General features: G+C 38.5%; 1 protein-coding gene across 5 annotated transcripts in view; it reads left to right on the top strand.

Moving 5' to 3' along the window:
- Window positions 1-12,709, top strand: part of LOC131937370 (sodium/hydrogen exchanger 10) — a 63,010-nt gene that overhangs the window by 36,322 nt on the left and 13,979 nt on the right. For 4 of the 5 annotated variants that reach the window (XM_059294746.1, XM_059294748.1, XM_059294747.1 and 1 more), the window contains 6 exons: window positions 1,583-1,720; window positions 2,965-3,117; window positions 5,471-5,585; window positions 7,738-7,814; window positions 7,926-8,129; window positions 8,335-8,403. In XM_059294746.1, coding sequence (XP_059150729.1) covers window positions 1,583-1,720; window positions 2,965-3,117; window positions 5,471-5,585; window positions 7,738-7,814; window positions 7,926-8,129; window positions 8,335-8,403 — 756 coding nt within the window. Of the gene's footprint in view, window positions 1-1,582; window positions 1,721-2,262; window positions 3,118-5,470; window positions 5,586-7,737; window positions 7,815-7,925; window positions 8,130-8,334; window positions 8,404-12,709 lie in introns of those variants that run through there. The other variant, XM_059294749.1, reaches the window with a different exon arrangement.

Here is a 12,709-nt window from a genome sequence, read left to right as displayed (position 1 = left end):
TCCTGACTTTCTTGTTGTAGATGTCGTATAATGTCGTATATGTACAGTGTTTCTTCCAGACTTTTTTCTCCGGGGGGGGGGGGGGGGGGGCACTTGAAATTTTCGGGGGGGGGGGGGGGGGGCGGACACTGTTAAAAGTATATATTTTCTCTATAAATTATATAAATTTCATTTCGTTTTCATGGGGGGGGGGGGGCTTGCCACCCCCTCCCCCCCGAAGAGATGCCTGGAAGAAACTCTATATGTAGGCCTACTTGTCTTGGTATAACAAAATTAACATTCAGTTGCGTGCAGAGGGGTGGGAGGAGGGCGACGAGGAGGGGGGGGGGCTTAGGATCTATATCAGGCGGCATTAAACAGAGTGATTTATTATTATTTTTTGGAAGAAAGTTAAAACTGTTGTTATGTTGTGTCACCTTAAGGATTCACCCGTTCAATAATTAAGACAATAATGATTTTGGTTTTAAAATATTGTATGAATTCTAAACAAATTTTGAAGTCTATACTGTTTTGATACATCAGGCCGAGTTCGCTGTATTGTAAACTTTATTTTCCTAATTATTCGGCACGTGATTAAATTTTCTTAAGTGATTTGGTATGAATTACATAACTGTTAAAAGTGATTTAATATCTTAGCAAAGGAAAAAAAAACTACGAACATTGGGTTAATACATGGGAGAGATAAAAATCTGTTATTTTAGTGGAAAGTTTGACATTAGCTTATAAACTCCAAAACATTTGTGTTATTATGTATACATCACATTATATAGGCCTTTATACACACACATATATATATATATATATATATATATATATAATATATATATATATATATATATATATATATATATATATATATATATATATATATATATATATATAATGGAAAGGCCCCGCGCGGATGGTTGGCCCTAGGCCCCGCGTATTCCTAACGCCGGCTCTGGGCCTACGCTTAAACGATGCTACTCTGATATTTGAATTGTATCAAATAGTTTAGTTGTTTTGCCGGGGCAGCTGTAGGTAGCTGTATTGCACGGTTTAGAAAAATGGAAATTTGTTGACCTACTAAAATAAATGTAAGAAATTTAGACCTTTTACTTCTACTGACTACAAATATGCTGTGTATTGAGTATTTGAGTCTACTTGTAGCCTATATAAATTCACCGGCACTTAAATAATGTTTAGAGTGTATAGTATTTTAATTTATTTGCAACCAAGTACCTTTATTAAAATCGTATGAGTGAATCCTGCTTTTACTTTTGTTAAAAGTAATAGTGTATTATTTTATTTAAGAAAAGATTTTATTTTCTGCATTTTATTATATAAAAGCTTTACTGTTAAGTAGTAAAGACGTTGCATGACTTAAAATATACATGCCAATTGAATGTACAGAATGTTACTCACTATAATACTTTATATAGCAATCATGTAGGCTATTTACGTAATTTAAATAATTTAAAATCTTAGAATGGGAGCTTATGTCACATTATTCTGTCATGGGAAGTTTAAAACAAAGATGTTTGTTGAAGTTGGTGGAATTTTGTTTGTAAGTTAGGCAATTGAAATGTTCTATTTTATTGAGGTGGAGAAACACTATAAGGAAGATGTGATCCGGAAGGTGACTTGTGATTACCTGACCAGTGGCAGTGTTGTTGGAGAATATTCCTTTCTGACGGGCAAGCCCAGACACAAGACAGTCACCTGTAAAACACAAGTTCTGGTCAGTCTTTGACTTTTTCCTTTGTAATCTCCTTGTTAAAGATCTCAGCTTTGAAAAAGTTGATTCTGTTTACCCAAATGTTATTACCATAATCGTTTGTTGAAACTTCTGATTATACTTTGTCACTGGTGGGTGTCACTGAGACAAGTTGGGTGTCAGTGAGACAAGTTGGGTGTCAGTGAGACAAGTTGGGTGTCAGTGAAACAAGTTGGGTGTCACTGAGACAAGTTGGGTGTCAGTGAGACAAGTTGGGTGTCAGTGAGACAAGTTGGGTGTCACTGAGACAAGTTGGGTGTCACTGAGACAAGTTGGGTGTCAGTGAGACAAGTTGGGTGTCAGTGAGACAAGTTGGGTGTCACTGAGACAAGTTGGGTGTCACTGAGACAAGTTGGGTGTCACTGAGACAAGTTGGGTGTCAGTGAGACAAGTTGGGTGTCACTGAGACAAGTTGGGTGTCAGTGAGACAAGTTGGGTGTCACTGAGACAAGTTGGGTGTCACTGAGACAAGTTGGGTGTCACTGAGACATCTTGACATCTGACAGGTGTTCTACATCCGCTCCATCTACCTGTCACTGAGACATCTTGACATCTGACAGGTGTTCTACATCCGCTCCATCTACCTGTCACTGAGACATCTTGACATCTGACAGGTGTTCTACATCCGCTCCATCTACCTGTCACTGAGACATCTTGACATCTGACAGGTGTTCTACATCCGCTCCATCTACCTGTCACTGAGACATCTTGACATCTGACAGGTGTTCTACATCCGCTCCATCTACCTGTCACTGAGACATCTTGACATCTGACAGGTGTTCTACATCCGCTCCATCTACCTGTCACTGAGACATCTTGACATCTGACAGGTGTTCTACATCCGCTCCATCTACCTGTCACTGAGACATCTTGACATCTGACAGGTGTTCTACATCCGCTCCATCTACCTGTCACTGAGACATCTTGACATCTGACAGGTGTTCTACATCCGCTCCATCTACCTGTCACTGAGACATCTTGACATCTGACAGGTGTTCTACATCCGCTCCATCTACCTGTCACTGAGACATCTTGACATCTGACAGGTGTTCTACATCCGCTCCATCTACCTGTCACTGAGACATCTTGACATCTGACAGGTGTTCTACATCCGCTCCATCTACCTGTCACTGAGACATCTTGACATCTGACAGGTGTTCTACATCCGCTCCATCTACCTGTCACTGAGACATCTTGACATCTGACAGGTGTTCTACATCCGCTCCATCTACCTGTGGAAGTACATCAAGGAGCTGCCGGAGTACAAGGGAGAGAACTTCTCCCTGCTGGAGATGAAAATGTGGAGAGTGGTAGCCATCAGGCTGGCCTTTAGGATTCTGTTGAATGAACCTACCTGGTTTGTGAGTATATGGCCTTTAGGATTCTGTTGAATGAACCTACCTGGTTTGTGAGTATATGGCCTTTAGGATCCTGTTGAATGAACCTACCTGGTTTGTGAGTATATGGCCTTTAGGATCCTGTAGAATGAACCTACCTGGTTTGTGAGTATATGGCCTTTAGGATCCTGTTGAATGAACCTACCTGGTTTGTGAGTATATGGCCTTTAGGATCCTGTTGAATGAACCTACCTGGTTTGTGAGTATATGGCCTTTAGGATCCTGTTGAATGAACCTACCTGGTTTGTGAGTATATGGCCTTTAGGATCCTGTTGAATGAACCTACCTGGTTTGTGAGTATATGGCCTTTAGGATTCTGTTGAATGAACCTACCTGGTTTGTGAGTATATGGCCTTTAGGATCCTGTTGAATGAACCTACCTGGTTTGTGAGTATATGGCCTTTAGGATCCTGTTGAATGAACCTACCTGGTTTGTGAGTATATGGCCTTTAGGATCCTGTTGAATGAACCTACCTGGTTTGTGAGTATATGGCCTTTAGGATCCTGTTGAATGAACCTACCTGGTTTGTGAGTATATGGCCTTTAGGATCCTGTTGAATGAACCTACCTGGTTTGTGAGTATATGGCCTTTAGGATCCTGTTGAATGAACCTACCTGGTTTGTGAGTATATGGCCTTTAGGATCCTGTTGAATGAACCTACCTGGTTTGTGAGTATATGGCCTTTAGGATTCTGTTGAATGAACCTACCTGGTTTGTGAGTATATGGCCTTTAGGATCCTGTTGAATGAACCTACCTGGTTTGTGAGTATATGGCCTTTAGGATCCTGTTGAATGAACCTACCTGGTTTGTGAGTATATGGCCTTTAGGATCCTGTTGAATGAACCTACCTGGTTTGTGAGTATATGGCCTTTAGGATCCTGTTGAATGAACCTACCTGGTTTGTGAGTATATGGCCTTTAGGATTCTGTTGAATGAACCTACCTGGTTTGTGAGTATATGGCCTTTAGGATTCTGTTGAATGAACCTACCTGGTTTGTGAGTATATGGCCTTTAGGATCCTGTTGAATGAACCTACCTGGTTTGTGAGTATATGGCCTTTAGGATTCTGTTGAATGAACCTACCTGGTTTGTGAGTATATGGCCTTTAGGATTCTGTTGAATGAACCTACCTGGTTTGTGAGTATATGGCCTTTAGGATTCTGTTGAATGAACCTACCTGGTTTGTGAGTATATGGCCTTTAGGATTCTGTTGAATGAACCTACCTGGTTTGTGAGTATATGGCCTTTAGGATTCTGTTGAATGAACCTACCTGGTTTGTGAGTATATGGCCTTTAGGATTCTGTTGAATGAACCTACCTGGTTTGTGAGTATATGGCCTTTAGGATTCTGTTGAATGAACCTACCTGGTTTGTGAGTATATGGCCTTTAGGATCCTGTTGAATGAACCTACCTGGTTTGTGAGTATATGGCCTTTAGGATCCTGTTGAATGAACCTACCTGGTTTGTGAGTATATGGCCTTTAGGATCCTGTTGAATGAACCTACCTGGTTTGTGAGTATATGGCCTTTAGGATTCTGTTGAATGAACCTACCTGGTTTGTGAGTATATGGCCTTTAGGATTCTGTTGAATGAACCTACCTGGTTTGTGAGTATATGGCCTTTAGGATCCTGTTGAATGAACCTACCTGGTTTGTGAGTATATGGCCTTTAGGATCCTGTTGAATGAACCTACCTGGTTTGTGAGTATATGGCCTTTAGGATCCTGTTGAATGAACCTACCTGGTTTGTGAGTATATGGCCTTTAGGATCCTGTTGAATGAACCTACCTGGTTTGTGAGTATATGGCCTTTAGGATCCTGTTGAATGAACCTACCTGGTTTGTGAGTATATGGCCTTTAGGATCCTGTTGAATGAACCTACCTGGTTTGTGAGTATATGGCCTTTAGGATCCTGTTGAATGAACCTACCTGGTTTGTGAGTATATGGCCTTTAGGATCCTGTTGAATGAACCTACCTGGTTTGTGAGTATATGGCCTTTAGGATCCTGTTGAATGAACCTACCTGGTTTGTGAGTATATGGCCTTTAGGATCCTGTTGAATGAACCTACCTGGTTTGTGAGTATATGGCCTTTAGGATCCTGTTGAATGAACCTACCTGGTTTGTGAGTATATGGCCTTTAGGATTCTGTTGAATGAACCTACCTGGTTTGTGAGTATATGGCCTTTAGGATCCTGTTGAATGAACCTACCTGGTTTGTGAGTATACCTAGACTGTCCTGTTTCTCCTTCTATTCAATGGAGAGGTTTGTATGTGTTGTTGAACTATTCATTGAAATATACCTTTGTATTTTAGAAACTGAGCTACTCCCAGATTGTGCTGGAACTGTCTGAAGCCACACTTCTCTTTGACTGTGATGACAACTCCTTGTTTCGTCATATATGCAACTCTGATGTCATTGTTATTCAAGGTACCCAGCCAGTATTTGTCTGCTCTAGTCTAATGCTAAGAGTTGAGGCATGGCCAACTATTCAAGGTACCCTTGTACAGCCAGTATTTGTCTGCTGTAGTCTAATGCTAAGAGTTGAGGCATGGCCAACTATTTCATGCTTCACTTTCAGCTAGAATTGTTAACAATTATCTGCTTTCTACTTTGAAATACTTATTTTACAAATGCAATGTTGTTGAACTGTTAAGATGAGGACCATTACATTACACACATTTTTTTGACAAATCGGCTGTCCCCTCTTTTGATAAACAAGCGATGAGTTGATACAATTGGTCTCAAAGAATGTTTACTGAGTCTATCATTTTTAATTTAATGTCTTAGGGTATATGGCTTTACTGAGTCTGTCATTTTAAATTGAATGTCTTAGGGTATATGGCTTTACTGAGTCTGTCATTTTTAATTTAATGTCTTAGGGTATATGGCTTTACTGAGTCTGTCATTTTTAATTTAATGTCTTAGGGTATATGGCTTTACACCAGACCTAAGTTTATATACATCTACAACCAGGCTATACAACTCCATTATATCAAACGTTTTCATACTTTTCAATAATTACATTGTGTAGAGCAGCTATCCTATCTACATATGTTGGACAGCTGTTGAGGCACCATGATTGCCTATGCCCCAATGCCTTGCCATCCGTCTGGTGCCCTCAGAGAGTGCAAAAGACAACCCAGTCCCGTCCCCAATGTCATTCAGCCATCTTCTCCTTTTTTACCCTTGTATCTACTCCCCCCCCCCCTTTCTTCACAGGTGTACTATAAAACATCAGTTATCTCATTTCTAGGGCCTGGATCCAACGCTGGGAGCCTGTTTTTTGGTGTTCATGGCTCTCATCCATGTATGCACCTCACTATCCAAACAACTCCCAATCTAGTACCAGCAACATCCTTACAAAGTCTCGTAAAAGTTAACAAAGTAAACTGGTATGGGGAACCTTTGGAGAAGAATATTATTGGGGCATGACAACAGTACATCGCTAAGTCTCATTTCTGTAATCTGTAGCTTGAGCTCTCTTATAGGAAGAGGAACATTATCTCTATCTGTTGTTGACCGAACCCAATGACTGAATGTTTTCAACTAAATCATGATCATTGTTATTATTTTGGTTTGTTATAATTAATAACATGTGCTGGTGAATTTACAGCATGACTAAATTAGTATATTCAATGGATTTGAATGCTTCAGCTAGTGTAATTCTGAAAACTTAGAAATAAAATTTTTAATTTTTTTTTTAATAAAATAATATATAAGTAATATAGGTCATAATTTAATATCTATAAATATTACTTAACACCCTAAAGTCAACAGTTAACAAAATAAACATTTGCATCTGTGTTGTACACTTGATATAACGAATTAGTTACAAAATATTGTTACTCTTAAATTTTTATCAGATAGAAATATGGTACTGCTACAAGTTTCAAATGTATTTTGCACTAAAAATGTTAATATTTAAGAAGATATGCACGTTTTCTGTTTTCCACCATTTTGACAAGTCTAGCGAAACCGGCACAATAACTTTTTTCTAAATTAAAATTTTTAATAAATAACACAAATTCAATAGACTAACCATTTCCAATTACAATGAAACATAATTCGTGTTTTAATTATTTTAAATATATTTGATAAATTTTAGCAATTTTTTTTTTTTTACAAGCATCCCACTTATGGGATGCTATCTGGATATGGGTTAATTAAACTTTGAGAATGTTTTTATTATGTAAAACTGTTTTGATTAAGTATACTTTGTGACAAGTTTTTTTTTGGTCATACTGTTTAGATTTATTAGAATTGCTGTCTTTGTGTTAAATGTTGACCACTTCATTTATAAAATAATGTTTGCTAAATGTCTTGTAAGATGTTAGGAATGAAAAGATGAATTATTTTTGCTAAATGTCTTGTAAGATGTTAGGAATGAAAAGATGAATTATTTTTGCTAAATGTCTTGTAAGATGTTAGGAATGAAAAGATGAATTATTTTTGCTAAATGTCTTGAAAGATGTTAGGAATGAAAAGATGAATTATTTTTGCTAAATGTCTTGTAAGATTTTAGGAATGAAAAGATGAATTATTTTAGCAAAATGAAAAGATGAATTATTTTCCTCTGTAGGAAGTTTATTCTATGGTGGCACAATAGTTCCAGGCCCTTTTTTTATTCAACATGGAAATACAAGTTTCTCTTTTGTTGTAAGTTAGCATTTGCTTCATTTGACTTTTGTTAAAAAATTTGTACTGACAAGTTTTCTTGAAATTGTTCCTGAAAACAAAATGTGTAGTGAAATTGTTCCTGTCTGGCAGGAGAAAGAAAAAGCTGTGATACTGGTGCTGCCAGCTCAAGATGAAGAGCAGGGCAGTTCCTGTCTAGGCTCACACCTGCAGTGTCATGACATCTTAGAGGGTGTACATCAGGTGACCAGTGACCTGACCCTATCTTCTGGCTCATCTAATGAACGTCCAACCTTCCAGCCACGCAAACGATATTTCCTCTATACAGAGAGAGAAGTAATGTAACCTTTTCCTATACAGCCAAGTAATCTAACCTATTCCTATACAGACAGAAGTAATGTAATGTTTTCCACTGTAGACACATATAAATGGCTCATTTATTTTTTTTTCTCAAAAAACAGCAAAGATTAGACTACTTCTTTTCAATTTTGCTCCCAGGAAGAAAAAAAATTGCTTACAAATGTATTTTTGTCCCTACCAGAATTCTTCACTGGAGAGACCAAATGAATCCAATGTGTCAATACTCTGTAGTTCACAGTATGAGAGCCAGGTAGGTCAATTCTCTGTAGCCCACAATATGAGAGTTCTATCCACTGACCTATCCTAAGATGATGTTCTATCTACTGACCTATCCTACTGATGATGTTCTATCTACTGACCTATCCTATCGATGTTCTATCCACTGACCTATCCTATCGATGTTCTATCCACTGACCTATCCTACTGATGATGTTCTATCTACTGACCTATCCTACTGATGATGTTCTATCCACTGACCTATCCTACCGATGATGTTCTATCCACTGAACTATCCTACTGATGATGTTCTATCTACTGACCTATCCTACTGATGATGTTTTATCTACTGACCTGTCCTACTGATGATGTTCTATCTACTGACCTGTCCTACTGATGATATTCTATCTACTGACCTATCCTACTGATGATTTTCTATCCACTGACCTATCCTATTGATGATGTTCTATCTACTGACCTATCCTACTGATGATGTTCTATCAATGACATATCCTATCGATGTTCTATCCACTGACCTATCCTACTGATGATGTTCTATCTACTGACCTATCCTACTGATGATGACCTATCTACTGATGATGTTCTATCTACTGACCTATCCTACTGATGATGTTCTATCCACTGACCTATCCTACTGATGATGTTCTATCCACTGACCTATCCTACTGATGATGTTCTATCTACTGATGATGTTCTATCTACTGACCTATCCTACTGATGATGTTCTATCCACTGACCTATCCTACCGATGATGTTCTATCTACTGATGATGTTCTATCTACTGACCTGTCCTACTGATGATGTTCTATTCACTAGCCTATCCTACCAATGATGTTCTATCTACTGGCCTATCCTACTGATGATGTTCTATCCACTGACCTATCCTATTGATGATGTTCTATCTACTGGCCTATCCTACTGATGATGTTCTATCCACTGACCTATCCTATTGATGATGTTCTATCTACTGACCTATCCTACTGATGATGTTCTATCTACTGATGATGTTCTATCTACTGACCTATCCTACTGATGATGTTCTATCCACTGACCTATCCTACCGATGATGTTCTATCTACTGACCTATCCTACTGATGATGTTCTATCCACTGACCTATCCTACTGATGATGTTCTATCTACTGACCTATCCTACTGATGATGTTCTATCTACTGACCTATCCTATCGATGTTCTATCCACTGACCTATCCTATCGATGTTCTATCCACTGACCTATCCTACTGATGATGTTCTATCTACTGACCTATCCTACTGATGATGACCTATCTACTGATGATGTTCTATCTACTGACCTATCCTACTGATGATGTTCTATCCACTGACCTATCCTACTGATGATGTTCTATCCACTGACCTATCCTACTGATGATGTTCTATCTACTGATGATGTTCTATCTACTGACCTATCCTACTGATGATGTTCTATCCACTGACCTATCCTACCGATGATGTTCTATCTACTGATGATGTTCTATCTACTGACCTGTCCTACTGATGATGTTCTATTCACTAGCCTATCCTACCAATGATGTTCTATCTACTGGCCTATCCTACTGATGATGTTCTATCCACTGACCTATCCTATTGATGATGTTCTATCTACTGGCCTATCCTACTGATGATGTTCTATCTACTGACCTATCCTACTGATGATGTTCTATCTACTGACCTATCCTACTGATGATGTTCTATCCACTGACCTATCCTACCGATGATGTTCTATCTACTGACCTATCCTACTGATGATGTTCTATCTACTGACCTATCCTACTGATGATGTTCTATCTACTGACCTATCCTACTGATGATGTTCTATCTACTGATGATGTTCTATCTACTGACCTATCCTATTGATGATGTTTTATCTACTGACCTATCCTATTGATGATGTTCTATCTACTGGTGATGTTCTATCCACTGACCTATCCTATTGATGATGTTCTATCTACTGACCTATCCTATTGATGATGACCTATCTACTGATGATGTTCTATCTACTGACCTATCCTACTGATCATGTTCTATCTACTGACCTATCCTATTGATGATGACCTATCTACTGATGATGTTCTATCTACTGACCTATCCTACTGATGATGTTCTATCTACTGACCTATCCTACTGATGATGTTCTATCTACTGATGATGTTCTATCTACTGACCTGTCCTATTGATGATGTTCTATCTACTGACCTATCCTATTGATGATGTTCTATCTACTGACCTATCCTACTGATGATGTTCTATCCACTGACCTATCTTACTGATGATGTTCTATCTACTGACCTATCCTACTGATGATGTTCTATCCACTGACCTATCCTACTGATGATGTTCTATCCACTGACCTATCCTACTGATGATGTTCTATCCACTGACCTATCCTATCCTATTGACGATGTTCTATCTACTGATGATGTTCTATCCACTGACCTATCCTATTGATGATGTTCTATCTACTGACCTATCCTATTGATGATGACCTATCTACTGATGATGTTCTATCTACTGACCTATCCTACTGATCATGTTCTATCTACTGACCTATCCTATTGATGATGACCTATCTACGGATGATGTTCTATCTACTGACCTATCCTACTGATGATGTTCTATCTACTGACCTATCCTACTGATGATGTTGTATCTACTGATGATGTTCTATCTACTGACCTGTCCTATTGATGATGTTCTATCTACTGGCCTATCCTACTGATGATGTTCTATCTACTGGCCTATCCTACTGATGATGTTCTATCTACTGACCTATCCTACTGATGATGTTCTATCCACTGACCTATCCTACTGATGATGTTCTATCTACTGACCTATTCTATTGATGATGTTCTATCTACTGATGATTTTCTATCTACCGACCTATTCTTCTGATGATGTTCTATCTACTGATGATGTTCTATCTACTGGCCTATCCTACTGATGATGTTCTATCTACTGATGATTTTCTATCTACTGACCTATCCTACTGATGATGTTCTATTTACTGATGATGTTCTATCTACTGGCCTATCCTACTGATGATGTTCTATCTACTGACCTATCCTACTGATGATGTTCTATCCACTGACCTATCCTACTGATGATGTTCTATCTACTGATGATGTTCTATCTACTGACCTGTCCTACTGATGATGTTCTATCTACTGACCTGTCCTACTGATGATGTTCTATCTACTGACCTATCCTACTGATGATGTTCTATCCACTGACCTATCCTATTGATGATGTTCTATCTACTGACCTATCCTACTGATGATGTTCTATCCACTGACCTATCCTACTGATGATGTTCTATCTACTGACCTATCCTACTGATGATGTTCTATCTACTGACCTATCCTATCGATGTTCTATCCACTGACCTATCCTATCGATGTTCTATCTACTGACCTGTCCTACTGATGATGTTCTATTCACTAGCCTATCCTACCAATGATGTTCTATCTACTGGCCTATCCTACTGATGATGTTCTATCCACTGACCTATCCTACCGATGATGTTCTATCTACTGACCTATCCTACTGATGATGTTCTATCCACTGACCTATCCTACTGATGATGTTCTATCTACTGACCTATCCTACTGATGATGTTCTATCCACTGACCTATCCTACTGATGATGTTCTATCCACTGACCTATCCTACTGATGATGTTCTATCCATTGACCTATCCTATTGATGATGTTCTATCTACTGACCTATCCTATTGATGATGTTCTATCTACTGATGATGTTCTATCCACTGACCTATCCTATTGATGATGTTCTATCTACTGACCTATCCTATTGATGATGACCTATCTACTGATGATGTTCTATCTACTGACCTATCCTACTGATCATGTTCTATCTACTGACCTATCCTATTGATGATGACCTATCTACTGATGATGTTCTATCTACTGACCTATCCTACTGATGATGTTCTATCTACTGACCTATCCTACTGATGATGTTCTATCTACTGATGATGTTCTATCTACTGACCTGTCCTATTGATGATGTTCTATCTAATGACCTATCCTATTGATGATGTTCTATCTACTGACCTATCCTACTGATGATGTTCTATCCACTGACCAATCTTACTGATGATGTTCTATCTACTGACCTATCCTACTGATGATGTTCTATCCACTGACCTATCCTACTGATGATGTTCTATCCACTGACCTATCCTACTGATGATGTTCTATCTACTGATGATGTTCTATCTACTGACCTATCCTACTGATGATGTTCTATCCACTGACCTATCCTACCGATGATGTTCTATCTA

Source organism: Physella acuta, unplaced genomic scaffold, assembly GCF_028476545.2.
Source record: "Physella acuta isolate Inbredline_101_S28 unplaced genomic scaffold, ASM2847654v3 ptg000208l, whole genome shotgun sequence".
Classification (NCBI taxonomy): domain Eukaryota; kingdom Metazoa; phylum Mollusca; class Gastropoda; family Physidae; genus Physella; species Physella acuta.
Note: the sequence above shows the minus strand (reverse complement) of the source record. Positions and strands in the feature narration are given on the sequence as shown.